Source organism: Seriola aureovittata, chromosome 10 (assembly GCF_021018895.1).
Source record: "Seriola aureovittata isolate HTS-2021-v1 ecotype China chromosome 10, ASM2101889v1, whole genome shotgun sequence".
NCBI classification, from domain to species: Eukaryota; Metazoa; Chordata; class Actinopteri; order Carangiformes; family Carangidae; genus Seriola; species Seriola aureovittata.
Window position 1 is genome coordinate 14,217,477 of NC_079373.1, and position 19,350 is coordinate 14,236,826.

Sequence of the window (19,350 nt, forward strand, 5' to 3'; positions counted from 1 at the left end):
AATGTGAAAAGCCAGGAATATGTAGATGTCTGATTCAGCATAATATCACAGAGCGCAGTGGGTGTTGCTTTTATGTGAGGGCGTCTGGAGAGTGTGCTTTTGTTTGGAAGTGTGTTACTCACACCAAAGAATTAAGAGCTGCCTGGCCCAGTTGATGCTGTTGCCATGCCGACATGGAGCCCAGTGAGAGCCCAGGAGAGCTGAAGCCCTGTAGGGAAGAGATCTCTGCACTGCTCAGGGAGTACTCTGTAAAAACAAAAGCAGCCACACACAGTGAGAACTCACTCACATTTCAGCTTCAGCACTGACAAAAGAGCAGGAACCAACAGCGTGTAGTACAAACAGTCACGGCTAAGGCGGTTGTTTTGAGTCTGAGGGGAGAGCAAGGCCAGACTCACCAGCAGGGTTGTAGGAGGTGGGCATGCCTGAGTAGACCAGGCCCTGTGGGGGTAAGCTGGGGGTGGTGACAGACACTACTGGAGTGGCCAGTGGCTGACTGGACTGGGAGCTGCTTATCCTCTGGGTGTTCTGCAAAACACAAAAAGTAACAAGGAAAGTGAGCACAGGCACAAAATAAAGCACTCTAAAAACATCACAGTCTAATACTAAACAATGTGTGTATTTTTTTTATCATTTAAGACATTTAATTTACAGCCTACACTTTTTTTTTTTTTTTTTTTTACATATTGTGGTAATCAGGGATGTGAGTGTAATAGTAAGAGCTTCCACAAGGTGGTGGTGTAGCGTTATGACAAGTCAATATTATGATCCTCCTGATTCAATACTTACTGAATGTTTTGACAAAGATCAAAAAGAGAGCAAGAATAAAAACAATAACATATCAATGTATCAATAACTGATGTTGTGGTTTCTTGAAGGGATTTTATGATATTTAATAAAATATGGCTCACTAAAAATATGTGTAGGCTACATTTGTGTACCAAAAACTGAAGATATACTTGAGAATTTACCACACATCAAAAGTGGTCAGCATGGGCTTTGAAATAGCTAGGTGGATTTCAGCAGTAACAATAAATAATTCATTTATTCCATCAATTTAAAGTGGACAAGTGACAGATGCAGTCAGTGCAGAACTCACAAGAACTGACATGCAACTATAGGCACAACAAATTATTAATCAGATTTATTAGAATCTGCTTAATGAGTTTTACTTTGTTAGTCATGAAAAAATGCTTTTATCACGATAGTGCAGGAGTGAGACAACTCAAAGAGAGTCTAGAGATCAGTCTTATAATCAAACAAACAACTCTTAACTGAGAACGTGCGAAAGGATTCTATAAATGACACATTTCAATTCCTACGGTGACGTAGACGGAGAGCCCCAGTGGTTTATTAGTGCAGTGACTGGCATGCAGTCCACAAAAACACACCTACAGAGCTTGGTGTGGTCATGCAGCAAACTACGCAGTGAGCTAACAAATGCACACACTCCAACTACACTCATCAAATGCTGAGAACAATACCATAACAAATCCTCAGAATATAATGTAACAAGCATGTGTGCAGCTGCCACCAGTTACGTCTGAAGCAGAATTGCATCATAATCTAGTTGATGGCTTCCTTGCATTGTTCCAACACTCTCCAGCCAGATGACTTCACCAAACCCAAGTATCACACAGAATGATATCATTTAAGATGATGTCATCCTCTCTTCCTTGGAAAAAAATATAAATGGCTTTACTGATTTAACTCAACACTTTTCAAATTCTCAAACTTTTCAGATTGTCACTACAATTTAATAGTTTTAAAAATTAAACATTGATTTGTGCTTAGCTGTTTCTCTCTCTCTCTCTCTCTCTTTTTTTCTCTCTCTCTCTCTCTCTCTCTCTCTCACACACACATACACACACAAACTAAAACACACACACACACACATACACAGACTACTGGTGGTATATGACTAACACTGACGTGTTGGGAATAGAGGAGCCAATTTAACAGGCTCAGGCAATTTTCACAGGCCAAACCCAAAACATGCAGTGACAAAACGTTTTTTTTAATTTATTATTGCTGGCAGTTCTGAGAGCCAATCTCCGCTTTGAGCATTGCCTTTAGTCTAGCATGTGTGATTACCGGAAGCATGTTCACATTTCAGCCATTTGCCCAGGCATTTGTCAAAACTCACCAAATCCATTTCCTCCTCCTCCGACTGCCCTCAACAGAAGAAAAGAAGACAGGCAAAGTTACAGAAAAGAAGCAGAGCAACTGTAAATTGCTCTGGAAAACAGTGCCAGCTATCTAGATTTTACAGTAAAAGGGGACAATAGGGGACATAAAAGTGTGGATGACTTCTGCAGTCGTTGTAAAATCACACTCATTTTGTGCCTATAGTCTGTTGTAATACTCAAGAACCAATTTATCCAAAGCTTAGGCACATGATTAACATTCAAGTATGTGGCCACAATCTTCCAACAGTGTGTGGACATGACGTTTGTTTATCTTGCAAATGATGAAGAAGAAGCAGCTAATTCCTGGACAAAAGCCAGTGAAGTTAGGAACTGAGAGTACAGTAATGCTGAAAAATTGTTCTGGATATTGACTAATGCTCACCTGATTGTGAACATGACACTGCAATCACCTCATAATAACCAGAAATCACAGATAAAGTTTCTTCACTGGTACCAACAATGACTGCTTAGCACTGTGCATTCCAAATCCGCCCTGTGCTGAGGGAAAAACCAGAAGGCCATCTTCCATCTTTCCTGTGCTGTGGGACATACTGTGACCAGACCAGGGCTGTCTTAATACCCACACTCAATCAATAGCGGCAGGAAGACACGACAAGGGCGACAAGATATTATCTGGCTCACACCCTGGGCCCCATGATTAAGTCTTCATCTACACTCTGTCACACTGAGATGTGATTAATTTAATACCATTATGTCCTAATGACAGGCTGTCTGCAGACCTGCCACAGCCAGCACCGAACTGCTTCCGTGGCTCAGACAGAACAGAACCGACCTCCCACCCCTGCCTAACTGGTTTCAGATCTCTTGCAACGCAACCTGTCCTGCTCCACTGACTTCACATGCCGACATGGTGACACACAGTTGTTTTAAACACTGATCCAGGCTAGTCGAGGCTCTGCAAAGGAAGAGCACCCACAGTAACCTGAGGTTTATTTACCAAACACAATCATTTTCCTGGCCTGGCTCCTGTTGCTGACAACACCGGCAACACGCACATGCATTTTTGGCCGGGGTGTCTGAAAATCCCCCACTTACAGCGTTTTCTGAATGTTGATTTATGACCAGCGGAATCTGGTTTAGCCTCAGGTGTTCACTGTGGTCAGAGCGCTCTGCACCTTCATTATTAGAATTAGAGAAAGCCTCTTTAAAATCTGAATAACTGGGCGAGAGTTGTGACACCTGGGCAGCAGATTGTTGAAGAGCGTAGTGCAAGAGGAACGCTGCTCACATGAGGCCTGCATGCTGTGATAGAGTTCCACTTGGCAGATAAACATAGTCCTTGGTGAGGTGACAACCTCAGTAGCACAGCATGCTACACTGATGTGACATCAAAAATGTATGTAGGCAAAATCCTGCAAAGAAGAACGTCTCGATAAAGACACTAAACAATGCTCTACTCTGCCCTGCAGCAGAGAGACTTAAAGGACTTTCGTCGGTGATGTGTGCAGCAGTGTGCTCTGTACTCACCAGCGGGGGCATCATCCCTTTGCTCGATGGAGGGATAACAACCCTTAGGTCTGGCTTACGGCTACCCATTCCCATGTTCCCTCCAGGGGGTGGTGGAGACTTGGTGGGCATGACTTTACCCAGGCCATTGCCGCTGGGTGTGCTGAGGAGGCCCGGAGAGCCCCTAGGGTTAACAAAACCATTCCCTGCAGAGGCACAAAGCAACAGAAACACATCATCAAACCATGGACTGTGACTGACAACACTCTCAGTCATCAAGCAAACCTCTCACTCCGTGTTGTTTCCAGCTTGCTGCAGCACACAGTGTTAAGTGTTTCCAACCCTCTGGGAAGTTTTAATAGACTTGGATAATTATCCTGCACATTTACAAAAATAAAATGTCCATTTCAAAATTGATGAGCCTTTTATTTTTATTGTAAATGATTACATCAAAGTCAATTCTATGTATCTTGGGATGAGGAGCAGTTCACTGACAAATGTACTGTGACTGCTTAAAAGAAATAGCTGAAGCCATTACAGTTGAATAAAAACAATAAAAATAGATGTTTTTTTTTTCTAATTGTGCACACAAACAATAGCAAAGTGCTAGACTCCCCCTTCAACTTTCACACCTTGATGTGCATGGCCATTAGTCATTTCCTTTTCTTTTTTCAAAGAAAAAAAGAAAAGTGAGTATGAGTACCCACCAACTTATTTTAAGAGCCTCCACACACCCACAAACACTAGACAAATCTCTCATAAAAAGGATTAATACTATCATTGGGTGTGGACAGATTATTGAAATTCAATCCAAAATGTTATTTTTATTCATTTTGTTTGTTTTGATAGCCCACAAATTTAAGAAATACCTTCTTCTTCATTGGTAGTTTGCAAATGGAAATAAATCATTCTGATGCACAACTACAGTTTCAAAATTTGACCAATGCACTGTAAACTGTCTGCACCTTGGTATTTTGATATCTGCAGTTTTTCTGAATACAGGTTTCAGAAAAAAGATTTATTCAACCCACAGTACCTTGTTTGAATTGTTAACCAAACAAAGACAATTTTTGTGAGTGTACTTGGATTTTAAATTGAATTCACTTTATGTAAGTCTGAGTAAAAACTATACTTATATAACACAGACTCAAAATGCAAAGCAAAAAATATGTAGAAAACAAGGGGAAGAGCAAATGAATGGTATCTAACACTGCATCAACAGATCAGTAACACTTCAACAAGTTGCTGACTTCTCCATTGTGTTCAGTGTATCCCAGTGAAACACAAAGTGTGCACAACGAGTAGGCTCTTGCGTAGGAACATAATGGAACAATAGCCCCTCTGACTGCAGATAAGAACAGCAACAATTCACGGTCAAATAAACAGTAATGACACCTACAATAGTATCTCACAGCTGAATCAACAGTATATACAAGCAGCTATCGCCATCAGCTCTGGCTTTGATCATACAAGACTTGGCTGCTGCAAGAAAACCGTGTTTACAGAATTAGCAGAGTAAATGTCCAAGGCCCTAAAAATAGCAAACCTGATTAAAAGCAGCGAAGATGTCATTCTGTGGGAATGAGATGTTAGTGCAAATAGAAGTTGATGTAAAGCAATGGGTTGCAATTTGGCAAATGAAATGCTTTCTGAGTAAGCTGTGATATTTTACTTTGAGATTCTGCCCTGAAACATAAAGCTGTTGTTAAGAAAAGACAAAAGAGACAGCAGAAAGAGGCATTTTTTTCACAACAGACATCTTGACTTCCCATAGGTACACAAGTATGCAGCCAGCATTGATGATTGCTGCATTCCAATATGTGTTGTAGTAAGCCACGCCATTGGCTAGCATGCACAGTACAAGGGCCCTGAAACTGGTCAGCCTCAACATAATACAAACATTTTTAATTACACCACATTTTCTGCTATGAAATAATAATAATAAAGTTACTAGTTAGCTAGTTTTTATTTTTGTTTCGTGCCATTTGGACATTCCCACATCAAGAACATAACAAGACATCTCACAATAATACCCATACAAAACTAAAAGAAAAGACATCAATTATAAGACTATATGTACTTCTGTATACCTTTAAATGACAAATGTTAAATCACAGAATTTAAATAAATTGTGTACTGAAAGCAAAGGTATGATATAACCCTGAGGTTTATCCTGAAAAAGGCCACTGTTCCCTAACTTAGTGTAAATGTTTTATATGTGAATAGCCAAGAATATATCATTGTAGTGGAGTCAATACCAACATACGCTGGGCTGATAACAGCGTGACACACTAGACACTGTGCCAGTTCATCACAAGGCAAAGACAAGACAGACAGACAGACGGTGCTGTCTTTATTGGCTAATTTAGACTTGGATTAACCCACCTGACTTGCATATCTTTGGAATGTGCCTCTGATTACAACTTCAGATGTCTGAGGATCACTAAATCCCCACACTTCTTTCAAATAATTGCCAAGACGGGAACACATGTCCGAACAAATACTTAGACCACAAAGTTAATTCTGAGCCAAGATAACAGCCACAGATTAAGACCCAGCCTTTCAGCGGGGACATTACAGTGGGCTTTTCTGATGTCTGCCCTCATTCTATATTCAGACTTGTCTAACAGATTGGTTACGCCAATAAATCCTCGCTGGCTGAAAACTGTGCATGTTGAAAGCTGTTTGGTTTCTGTTCATTGTCCTGAATTATTAACACAGTATAAGGCATTACATAAGGCCTTGTGTTTACAACTGAAACATTCAGTTCTCATTTTAAGTTCAAGGAAAGAAAACACGGTGACTTATTGTGCCCAACCTCCCACATGTGTCAGGTTCAGGCAAAAGAGAAAATGTCTTGATGAATGAGAAAGAAATAATAGATGTGAATCAAGGGCCTCAAAAAAAAAAAAAATTCTCTAATAGTAGAAGTCACGCACAGTCCTAGTGTTGTGTCTCGGAAAAAAATGACCGGGGAAGATGTGCAGAGGGTGATTTTTTTAAGACTAGATACTGATGGTAGCCAGGCAAATTATTGTACTTGCCCCCCACGCTTTTCCTAGAAACTTAAGACTTGAAACTAGCAGACCGTTCACGTTATTATTATTTTTTTTTTTAAACAGCATGGGTATGATTCATCACCATCCTCCAACTTTGAATACAGGTTTCACATTCAATTAACTTTGGCATGAAGAAATCACAAACTACAATAAAAGGAAACGACTTTTTTGAAAGTAAAATCTGCACCGACGCAAACTTGGTGCAGCCACAGTACTATTCATTCCATTGCCAGATGTGATCTGCTGAACATACAAACCATGCTTTGTAAATGTGTTTCAAGAGCTTGCAAAGCTCCAGTATTAATGAAGGGATGTGTACAGCTTGCAGACATATTGCATAACAGAGAGAGCACTCTTTAAATCCTCCCTGTTCACCACAACTTCCATTCTTAATGCTCACCAGTCAAGGACCATAGCTTGTAATTAGGTGTAATTGTCTGAGTTGTTGAGAGAAAAGATCTATTACAGAACTTCACATAGAAGTAACAGCAGCTGCTGAACCATTATCTGAACCAGACACTAGATGAGAACAACCATAGGTGGCTTATTTCAATTTTTTTTGCTTGGAAAATCTTTCCGGTAATGTTCACTGCGACATCAACCTGCTTGCAATCCAGGTTTCACAATCAACTAATTACTAAATAATCACTCTTCCAGATCCCACATATAAAACAGCTGTCCATCACTATTAACCGGGACCCAGAGGTTGCTAGGTACATAAAAAGAGGTCAGTTTCCTCTTGTATTTGTCAGTGTTTCACAGCAACTTTGCTGCACATGTGCTCAATCTTCTCTCCATGGCGACACCATTGAACAGGAGAGAAGATGTCACACAGCACATCGTCCATCTGGCCACTTTGAAAGGCTTCTGCTGCGGTCATAGCTGCTACTTGTGAAAAATCAGAGCTATGTCAGGAATGGTCATCTGACAGCAGGCTTGGAGAGGTTTCTCCTCCCCGTAGTCTCTGCTCTTCTACACACTTGGTACAAACAACAGCTGCAGCATGCTCACACCATGCCAAACGCCGACGCCCCCCTGGCAGAGGATCCTAACTCTAACCCGACCCCGGTACCACACCCAAAACTTAAAACTCACCCAGCGCCCTCTTTAAAATGCTGACTGTAAACCAATATGAGGGTGTCTTCATACTTTTCTAATCAATGCCTAATCGAATATCGCCCTTAACCCCATATTCTGGTGGTCTTCAGCTTGCTGTTTTCATCGAGCGTCATACAGTTCCATAACTTCTTTCTGCATTTTGTCAGAAAAACTATATGGAACACATGCAAGCTAAGTGACAAGGAAAGAGTTAAAGTCCACCTGCCTCCGCCTCTCACACAGCACATTGCAGCCATGACAGGCTGTCCGGTCATTGTGTACCGAGGACTTAGTGGGATGTCATGGCCCGAATACCTACAGGGTTATGCTGGTCTAGGCATCTTACAGACCCTCACCAGCCTTATAAGGGCTGCCAGGGGGGGAAACAGATGCACCTGTCAATAGAGGGAAGGAAAAAGGAGGAGGACGCGCTACATAGAGGTGACAGGTTTAAAGGAAACGCTGCGTTTATTTATCTGCCAAAGTCAGTTGGACAGCTAATTACCTCACCTGGTTACCCCTTTCAAGCACACACACACCACACTGTGTGAATACTACTGAGCCGTTTCCCATCTCTGAAACATGCATTTAACAAGCATATGATACATTTCCTCTGTTGAGGGGAGCATCACATGAATTCCATTTGCATGCAGTGAAAATATAGTCAGGCAAAAGCACTATCAGTCAATGATAGTGACAACTGTCTTGAACCAATCACAGATGGATACGCAACTATCCAGCTCGCGTGCTAAGCAGGAGGCCTATTGGGCAGAGCTACAGAGAGCTAATGAATCTCTCCGGGAGGACTTACCCGCTGGGCTGGAGCCCGCACCACTTGGCACTGAAAGGTCTGTGGTATCCAGCATGCCACCTAATGAGATGCACAGAGTGATATGATTAACCATCTGCATCCTTCTGCAAGCTAGTAGAGCATGTGATGGAGATGCCAGACCAGACATGAAAATGTCATGTAGATCTATCTTCACTGCACACAAAAGGGAAGCATGTGCTCCCGCCAGTGTTCTCATGGAGGGGAAATATTCACTATGTGATTACGGAGAGCAAAATCAACCATCCCACTATGAGGATGCACCTTCAACAAGCAATTATTCAGTCTCTTGGAAATCAGGGAACAATTGGTGGAGTCTCTCTTAATTGTATTATGAACACTCTGCCAAGCAAACACTTTCAAGAGATACACTTAAATCAAAGCACACAATGCAAATATGAATCATAAAAAAGTCAAAAGAAAAAAAAACTTGCAGCGAAAATTCAAGAAAGAATAGTTATTGTGGAAAAACAACCATTAAGTAAACTCCCTGCAAATGGGTAAGTGTCAACGAATTCTGATATGTGGTTAAATTTGAATGAGGTATTTCACACCTTGTTGCATGTACTTCTATCGTATGCAGTGCAGCTGAATCTTGCAAAAGCCATCTGGACTAACTGAGTCAGACCAGTCATACAAGTACTAGCGTAAACTGACGTAATTTTTCCACAATGCTGAGACAGTAAAAGGTGTGATGATGAGCATATCAGAGGGTGTGAAAAAAACATGTTTCACACAAATATATTACCCTTACACCCAATGCCATTTTGGAGAAACAGAAGTATAAATGCTACTGTATACATATCAGAGACAACCAAAAAAAAAAAAAAAATGAAATTATCTTTAAAGAATGGTTTAACACTGAGAGCTAAATCTTATTATTACTATATATTTTATTTTACTAGGTAAAAAGTCTCAATGAGATTAAAATCTCTTTTCCAAGAGTCACCTGGCCAAGACAGCAGCATAAACACTGTTATAACAATAAACACAAACAATAAAAACAGACGAACTCAACTGTCAGACACTACAAATGACAAATCCAGTTAATATACAATACTATTGGAGCAATCATATTGACCCTTTAATATTGACTTAAATTCTCCCACGGTCATCAGCTCTGATCATTTCAATTCTGTTCTGGGGACCAACGTGTAGAATATTGTGAAAGGCGATAAGGAGATCGATACCAAACCTGAGTATATGTGCTAAGTATGTAGCTGGAGACAAGAGGCGTTTAGCCTAGCTTAGCATAAAGAAGGTGGAGAAAGGGTCTTTATGCGAAGCCAAGCTAGTGACCCCCCGATTGACCACCATCAGTTTTCACTAAAATGTTGTCACAATAGTTAGAAAGATGCTATAATCACAAGAAAATCTATACAGAAAGGCTGTATTTCCACTGAATTTCCACTAACCTGCACTTCCTGCACTGGTGGGCCTCTGGGGGCCTCCACTGGAGCCCACATTTCTGTGCAGAGAGGACTGTGGAGGGGACAGCATCCCACTATCACTCAGAGAGGCTGTGGCTGCCGCCAGGGACTGGCTGCCCAGAGTCCCTCCTGGCTGGTACATGGCATTAGGATTGGATACAGGCACTGCCACATGCATGGAGAAGTTCTGCTGAGGCAATGCTGTGGGCTAGAGGAGGGAGACACACACAAACACACTCAAAATCCAAGGTCTGATGATGAGTCCAATGGGTCAGTGGTTGTCATGGCATCATTAACAAAGAGCTACCCTTGAGGGTCAGCTTTAATAAAACTAATACATTCACAAATAGTCAGGCAGCGTAGAGGATATACTATAGTTGCTTTAAAACAGAATGTTTTCAGAAACACTAGTGAGTGACACCATACAACCATCAAAAAAGTTTATTCTCATTAACATCATACATAGAATATACACAAATCTTCAGTGCTACCACAGTGCACACAAAACACAGAAAACAAAAACCCAAAAAACATGCATTCAGGTGGTCACTTTGGCATTGCAGCAGTCAGCACTACAGATGTACTTGTGCCTTTTCAAACACCACTGTCTAATGTTGCTCTCAGTATGACAGAGAAGGGTAGTGGGGATTCACAACTTCAAGAATCGTGACTCACTTGCATTTACCTACAAAGTGCTGACTGTGCAAAGCGCAAGTGAGAATGATAGGTGGTAGTGAGAACGTTTCATCATAGCATTATCCAGTGAGCCGGTCGGTTGTTATCATTAGTTTGTTAATGGCAAAGTGATGCTCTTCAAGTCAGGAACATAGAGAAAATGACTGCTTAGTAAGCACTATGTTCTTGCACATTTCTAATATTGTCACGCATGATAAGATCACAACAGATTTGTGGTATTTTAGAGGGTGAGCCAGTGTGGTACTTGATGAAGGAGAGGGAAGATGCTAAATGACAGCGTAGTGCTAGTGAGCTCTGAGAACACTTTGCGGCCGGAACTGCTCAGGAGTAAGAGATGTTTTATGCGAGAATGCAGTAAGAGACGTAATAGAAAGATTTGAAAGGAAAATTATAAACATTATATTAAATAAATCTTTATTCGTTTTTTTGTTGAGTTTGTTGAGGTGGAAATCAGGGTCGAGATGGAGACAACCCACCCCTACATCACACAGTCTGCAGATCTCCAGTATACGTGAGTAAGTATTTACTGTTCCAGATGCGTTTAAATAGCAACTGTTGTTTTATTTATGATAACATCACCATGATACTAGGGCTATAATCTTTCTAGCACAAGGATGCAACATTTCACCTGTTAATGAAATGTGATCTTATCAGGGTGTGCCAAAATATCAGTTGCAGAACAAATCAACATAAGAAACAAATGCACACCCAGTGAAGTGGGTATTAATCTTAAGCTGGAGTAGTTCTGAAAGAAGTTGACAGAAGTTCTGGGGTAGGGTAACAAAAAGAGGAAAAGTTAAATGAAAAAAAAGAGTGAAAATCCTTTGTGCCACAAAGCCAAGCAAAAACGGTGCATTTACAGTACTTACGATTTTATGATTTCTCATCATATTATCAAACTCCTCATTAATTTTTTTATACTTTTCTTCTGTGTGAGGAGTGAGGACATATGAGGCATCAGGGTCCGGGCTATCACAACCTCTGTGTTCTTTCTTGTTTAGCGCCTGTAGTGAACATCAACATAAAGACAGGAATCAACACAAAATAGCAGGGGACAAAGGAAGTACTTACACCACAGCGCTTGTACATTAAATCACTCTCTTCGCTTAGTTTGCCGAAATGGTCGTCCATGAGGGGGCTGTGCCCAAAACAGTCATCAGGATCAGGACTAGCACAGTCATTATGGCCTTTGTTTCTCAATTTCTGAAATGAAATTGCACAGTTGAAAAGAAACAGTATACAAGATGTGGCTCTGTGTTTTTGCTGCTTGTTAACTATACATCTCTATCTGAAAAACATGTTTTTAAAAAAAATAAAAAAAATGAATCAACAACTATTGCTGTCGTCCTTTCTTATTAATGTTTGTCCTTCACATTTTTCATTTTGTTACAGTAAAACATTAAGAGGTGCAACAGCAATGCTAGGCTAAACTCTAGTTCAATGCAAGGCTCTGGAACAAGGGGAAACTGAAATGTCACTCCATATCCTTTTACCCTTCAGAAGTGTTCGGAGAAACAAAATATTGTCCTCCTCCCTTTTCCTCCCTTTCTCTCTCTCTCTCTCTCCTCGAACCCCCCTCCCTGCCTCCGTCCCTCTCTGTTCTTCCTTCCCTCTTGCTGCAAGTGTGTGTTTGCATTTTTCATTATATTTCAGTTATCATAAGCTACCCAGCTGGAAGAAACCCCTACATAAGAAGATTCTACAGCAGAGCACTTTAGCTTGTCCCAGACTGTGATTCAGTATGGTTGTCACTCATGGGATCTTATCAAAGTTAATGCATGTGGGGAATAAAATGGATTATCAAATGTGGTCAAAATGCCTATTTGAGCATGAAATTGAGCAATTATTGTAAAAGCAAAGAGCTCATAAGTACATAGGGTGGTGTGTTGTGGTGTTATAAAGAGCCTATTCTAACTTCAGGAGAAAAAAAAAAAAAAAACACATGTCATACAACTAAACAAATAAATGCAGCACTGTGCTCTTTTGCTCACTTTCAGGCAGGCTGTTCTCTGCTCCTCATTACAGCTCTGAATAGCGGTGTTAACAAGACTTGCTGACAGCATGTGACAGCTTGTGATATCAAGGCAGTGTACATCAAAACATGATTTATGTGTGGCTCTCAAGGTTTCTCTATCAGGCCGCTGCAGGTCCACAGCAGCGCCCTGCCCTGTCTGTGGGCTGCCTCGGAGGCCTCGTGTCTACAGGAAGGTCGCTGACTCCTGTGGATGTAGGGGTCAGAGTGTGAGCCAGGGGAGAGTTACCTCCACACACTAATGAGACCTTACTCGCTGTTTCTGGTCTTCATCACCCAACAAAGTGGAAAATGTGTGTGTGTGTGTGTGTGTGTGTGTGTGTGTGTGTGTGTGTGAGAGAGAGAGAGAGAGAGTGAGAGAGAGAAACAGAAACTATAAGAGTAGGAGTGTGTGCGGTGCATATGTGAAATATCTGTGTGTTGAGTGTGAGAGAGTATGACTTCTGTGTGTGTGTGTGTGCGGCGAGGGGGGTCGGGGTTACTTCTACAGCTGCTACATCCTCTGACAGCAGTGTGACAGTACGTTTAGGTCTGTGCAGACAATGTGGCTAACCCAGCGCTGCTCACCACAACCTCAGTGTAAGTCACATTTCCTAAAACCTGTGCCATGGCTTTATGAGACCCCTGCATATCACATCATTGCTCATTAAAAAAACAGGCACTGCTAACTCTCTAACTGCTCACTCCATCTCCATGCATTCACGTGCATACAATTTGTGAAAGATGTACTGTACACATTTGGACACAAAAACAATGTTAATCTGCAGTGTACAAACATAAATGTGACGCTGTGAACAGCTGAGACACAAAGAAGGAAGTTCAGAAAAGCACCCACATTTCTTCAAACATAAGTGTCCACAATGCCCATAGGACAGCGAGAGAGAGAGAGAGAGAGAGAGAGAGAGAGAGAAAAATCTTCTGGATAATGAATGGCCAGCATTGTACCACAGACGCATTACTGTTTGGTGTGGTACAGAGCAGTGGCATTCTTCTCATTCTAAGAAAACGCCTTGCTGGTTCATTTCCTGTTTACTGAACGAACCCTCTTTAGTTAGGGTCCTGAAAGGCCTGTGTTTACTGGGGTTAAACTATGCACTTTCTCCACCAGTGAGCCAAAGATCTGATCTCAACCTGCAAATTTTAAGTTCCAACCTGCTCATTATGTGAATATCTTGGTCGGAGTGGTCAGGCACGGCTGTGCAAGATGGGCAGGGCTGCTCTACTTTCACAACAAGCCTGGCCAGCCTTCAGTTTGCCGCACCCACTGGCCCAAGCCATTTAGGGAAGGATTGCAGCAGCGCGGTGGGTGAGCAGGAACCAGATAGCAGCGGGTAATGGCAGGCGGCATTCAAATCTATTCCATGATACATGACAGGGATCACTATAACACATTATCTTCAAAAAGACGCACTAAAGCTGCAATGAAAGATGCTGCATACGCACGACATTTGGTGCGCAAGAGTTAATCACCCCTGAGGAGTTCTAATGTATATAACACCGAAGGCCTGGGAAAGCATGGCTGTAATTCTCTCTTAAATGGCTTGGCATGTTTTGGGTGTCCCACAGACGCTGCCCACAGCTCCCAGTAAATGGATCACTAAATCAGCACATGGCCAAACAGGTGTCCCTCTTCCAAACACCTGTCAAGACCTGGCTCCCCATGCTGTCCAATCAGAGGCGGCCGCGCAGAGACATGGCCGTAGAAGGGACCACATGTAGCCCCGAAGGCCACCTGACCCCAGCTCAACTTCGCTCTTATATGTCAATGCAGCAGGCCGCTCCAGAGACTACAGTGCTGTGACCTAGAAAAGGGGAAACTTACTATACAATCAGCTTGCAAAAAAAAAAAAAAAAAAAAAAAGGTAACTTCTTTTTGAATTATGAATAGGTTGATGAAAGCCGTTTCAAAATGTCTCTCAAATGTTGAATCAAGCTGTGGGGTTTGTATTTTGGAAAGTTAAGTTGGCTGGATGTGAATACAGCTGAGGTTGGAATTTTCAGTAGCATTTCTGATGAAAGATATGGGCCGTTGTTGCGGGAGGGGGGCTGCAGAGAGTATAGACAAGGGAACTTGTGTAATCTATTCACAGGGCCCTGAGAGGCTCACAAAGATGAGTGGGACCAAGGCCAGCTGCTATTTTCTCACAGCAGTCCAAACCTGTATTGATAGAAATTTGGCTCTTCAAATAAAAATGAGACTCTGAGTGGCTGACGTCAAACCAAATGAACGCTATTGTGTGTTTTAGATGTCAGTTTGTTCATGTGATACTTCACTTCAACTTCTCTTAAAGAAACATTTTCCATTGCAGGAGGCCTTGAAGGTTCCTTGTCCTAAAGAAAACATCTCCACCTGAGCCCTGACTACCAACCTAGCTGTAACCATGGGGAGCATTCAGTACAGTAATTGCCTCTCCCGGTTTGCAGTATTTGTTCAGAGCAGAAGGCTATAGTGCAGTGAAAGACAATCTTGCATACCACTTTGATTTGTTATCAATGTGAATTCTTTTTTTAAATGTAATTCTGCACAATGACTACCTACTTAGTACATCCTTTGCATCATCCCTTAGTTATCCTCTATTCAACTCTGGACCACAGATTTACGTTTAAGCACTATATTTACATTTTTATTTCAAAATTGACACAAACACTATTGAATGGATTTAAAAATAAAACACCAACCATTGCATAAGCCACCTACATCACCTGTTTCTTGAGAAGTACTTTCAGTGAAATGGGCCCAAGCAATTTACTCTGCTGCTGTGAGTCTTGGAAAACCATTTCACTCTGATGTTCTCCCTCTCTTGTGTCAAGAGAGCTTTCTGCATTTAACTTATTCATGTACTGTACAGTACTGTATGTGAATAGAAGGCAGGGTGAAAGGAGAAAGATAGTAGTTAGGCATAAAAGCTGAAGTTCAAAATTGTGGGGGAGATGGCTGAAAGGAAGGTATGAAGAGGCTGTTTCTATGGTCTCCTCCATTGTGCCTGAGTCACAGCAAAAGGCTATACTTACAGTAGCTTGCGCTATTGGTGGAGCACCACCTGACCTATGACTGGTGCACCGCAGCTCGGATTACATGGCCCTCGACAGCAGGACAGTTTGTAGCGTAATGGCAATACAGCAGGAAATTACACAAAATGTTCCAAAAGTGGAGTAGATCATGAATGTTTAATGCATGTGTTTGTTCCATCCTTCCCTAAAGTACACACAAGCTATATTTTAACCGCTTGTTGTGCAGTGGCCTGCCCTCACCTCATTTCAGCCGGGTGTTCCAGCCTCTCACCCTGCACTGCTCTGAATTAGCCCTTGTGCCCACCACTACACTAAGCAAGGTGGCGTGCTAATCCTCATGACATCACTATTGTGTCCAGGCCGTTCCATCTAATGTGCTTATCAAAGGGCTTCTTTGAGTGTGAACGCACTAAGAAATCAGCATGGGGAGGCGGCTGATAGGAAGGCTTTTATCTGCTGAGGAATATTTCTGCTCTTATATAACATCTTAAGAGACTTTCACTACCGTCATGTTCCCTTTCCCCTGTGGTGCTGTAGTCTTCACTTGAGGGGAATAAAAGCCTCTTTTTGTTGGTCTTTAGGCACTGTATGCCATGGCCCATGCAACACTGGGTTACTGTAATATACGAAGCCTTCCTCTCTCCCCTTTTCCCACCACATATTGTGAGTTGGGAGCGAGGGGGCTATTAGATAAGGAGACCTCTGTAATTCCCAGACATATCTTGTTTAATCTCATGACCATTACACATTACTGAGTAGACTGATGTCAGGATATGAGGCTGGATTCATGTCCTTCCTTTGGCTCACTCCATTGTCTAGTTACTCAGTGGACAGGAAGAGCAGCGGGAGGGGGGCGAGCTCTCAACCCGACCGTCCGCATTTTATTTTCATATTGTTGTCTTGCAGCTGTTAGAAAAACAATATACCTAGTGAGATCCAATTCCACCTGACATCACAGTGACAATGGGCAGAGCACGGTGGAGTAAGAGCTCAGAGTCAGTGGGCCATTAATGCATAGTGAGTCATGCTCACTAAATCTAAAGCAGCCATAGATACATATGAGACAAATTCATCATTTTCTGTCTTGAATACTGCCAATGATCACCTGCATTTGACTGACTAGATTGCCAATTAAATATAGCGAATCCATTTTACTGAATAAGAGGCAATTGCAAGTGCAGTGAGCAGTCCCTTCAGAGCTTTCTGCTCTGAGACTGTGGTGAATGACTGATGTGACAAAGCTATTAGCTGCCACAGTCAGAGAACAGTCTCAATCAGTGGACTGCATATTTTCAGTATAGACAAGAGGGAATTAAACTACAAATTGAGGATAAAGGCAAACCAAAGTCATCATTATCTACAGATTGAAAAGAATGAGAACACGCTCTCTGTTCCCACTCCACATAAAGAAAAGGTGGCACAGATTAGAAAATGATCAGAAGAAATTACAATCAAGACAAAAACATTAACATACAGATTATTGAAAATCTTTCGGATCGTTTTTACTCCCACTCTCTGTATCTCACTCTCTCTCACTCTCTCTCTCTCTTTGGTCATTGAGTGGATCATTAGCTGTCAGGGCCCTTGAAACCATACCCCCAACCCTGAACTCCCATTCCTGCTCGCCTCTAAAATATTCATAAGGACAATTAGGAGTTCCGATAAGGCGAGTACGGAGGGCTGGGGGGCGTGCGGCAGAGAGGGCAGGATGTGCCAGCAGGACGTCTGTTCTGCAACACTCTATACCCAGACCACAGACCTGTCCTCATCAATCTGAGACACAGCAGCCTCCCTCTTTGCCCCCAGTCAGGCCCGGCAGCCAGGGGAAGGTGGCACGGTGCCAGCTAACCCCAAGTCCCCCACCCCCACCACTCCCAGCAGGCTTTGCTCTGTCCTCGCCCCTGGGCAGGAGGGGTTGGCCGCACAGCGTGCACAGTGGGAGGAGGGGGGCACAAGGGCAAGCTGATTGTTGCACGAGCTAACTCACAGAAGCCGCTGTGCACATAAGCAAGGTCTCATTTCAGCCGTTCAGCCTGCAAGGTCACTGAAGAACACAGAGGGTGGACTCATGGCTTGTGGTTCTAATGATCTTTAACATAACTAGTATCACTGTTGCTCTGTAACTAGATCAAACCAAATTAGGTCAGCTCATTGTTTGACCTATTTCATGTGGTTCATACCACAGTTTATGAGGGGTACATGATTTGAGCTCAGTTTGAGAAGGACACATGATGCATTGTTACCAGGTATATGCCATCCAACACAACTTACCTTACCATTACTTTTGTTATTAGCAATGAGTTAATTAGCTTAATATGTCACCCAGACAAGTACATTTAGCTACAGTACTCATTACATTACTTTTGTGTTACACCCAGGTATTCTGCTTAAGTCACTCAAGTTCATCAGTCAGTAATATAAACTAAGCAGGGACAATGCAAATAATGATAGCTGCAACAACTTTATTTAGGATTTTAAAGACATTTTGGAAAGTGCATAACTGGTGTGTTGCCAACAAGAGGGAAATATGTTGAGGTTCAAGTTCAAGAAGATAATGGATGTAATACATGTAACAACCAATATGAAAGACGTCAACACTGCTTAGCAACACAACATATGACAAGCATAAAATATCAAAACAAACAAAAATATTAAATCATTTCAATTTGACAACATAAAGAATTGTCATGTTTAATCTGTGTAAAAGTCATTGTAGTTGACAAACTATGAACAAAATGCTGAGATACACTTGAGAGCTTTAATCAGGTTTGTTTTTGTGGTTATACACGGACCAGTGTTGTGTCAGTTACCTTCTTTTCTGTGGAAGCTGATGTATAAAAAAAGAAAACCACTTTTTCACTGCTCTGAACTGACTGAGGCTTATTTATGTCTTGTTTACAGAAAGGTTAAGACATGTTAACTTGCTTTCATACGAGATACAAGGCGAAAGCAATGCATGTCCACACAAATCAGCTCAAATGCAGTGTCTGCACCGTCTGTGTTAGTACTTTGTCAAACGAATGTTACTATCTAAGCACCGGTTCCAAGAAACTCTGTAAAACCACCAACACCATTGTAAAAAACATTATATATTGTGACAGAAAAATTTGCCATTCAGTTGAAAAAAACAAACAATTTCTCTTTATTGAATAAACTGTAGGGTTTTAGTTCCAGATTTTGATATAGCATATCTAATTTTAGATGGAGTATTAACTCATTGGTGTCACTGGAAACTAATGTTAAATAATAATAAATAAATAATAAAATAATTAAGTAGGCAACATGGCCCGTGGTCTTTTTTTGCTGTGTCTCCTTTCATTATATGCTCTCTAAGAGACCCTCAGTTTGAAATGAGACATATGCAATGTAGTTGAGAGGGTGGAAAAAAGCTCTGACGTCAATGAAGCACGACATGTGCCAAAAGCAAAAATCTCTTAGCAGTTACCTGGTAACAAGCATCACACACCGGAGAGCAGAGACATAATAAAACAATGAGATGTAATACATGATGGATTTAAAATGCACAGAAAAACCAGTA

The 19,350-nt window shown here is 41.7% G+C and overlaps 1 protein-coding gene across 9 annotated transcripts in view; it reads right to left on the reverse strand.

Moving 5' to 3' along the window:
- Positions 1-19,350, reverse strand: part of mef2aa (myocyte enhancer factor 2aa) — a 59,536-nt gene that overhangs the window by 3,740 nt on the left and 36,446 nt on the right. For 2 of the 9 annotated variants that reach the window (XM_056386969.1, XM_056386970.1), the window contains exons 4-10: positions 11,638-11,772; positions 10,058-10,280; positions 8,625-8,684; positions 3,678-3,862; positions 2,147-2,170; positions 399-528; positions 123-246 (exon numbers count right to left, since the gene is read on the reverse strand). In XM_056386969.1, the coding sequence (XP_056242944.1) occupies positions 123-246; positions 399-528; positions 2,147-2,170; positions 3,678-3,862; positions 8,625-8,684; positions 10,058-10,280; positions 11,638-11,772 (881 nt within the window). Of the gene's footprint in view, positions 1-122; positions 247-398; positions 529-2,146; positions 2,171-3,677; positions 3,863-8,624; positions 8,685-10,057; positions 10,281-11,637; positions 11,773-11,839; positions 11,972-19,350 lie in introns of all 9 variants that reach the window. The other 7 variants (XM_056386971.1, XM_056386973.1, XM_056386976.1 and 4 more) reach the window with 7 other exon arrangements.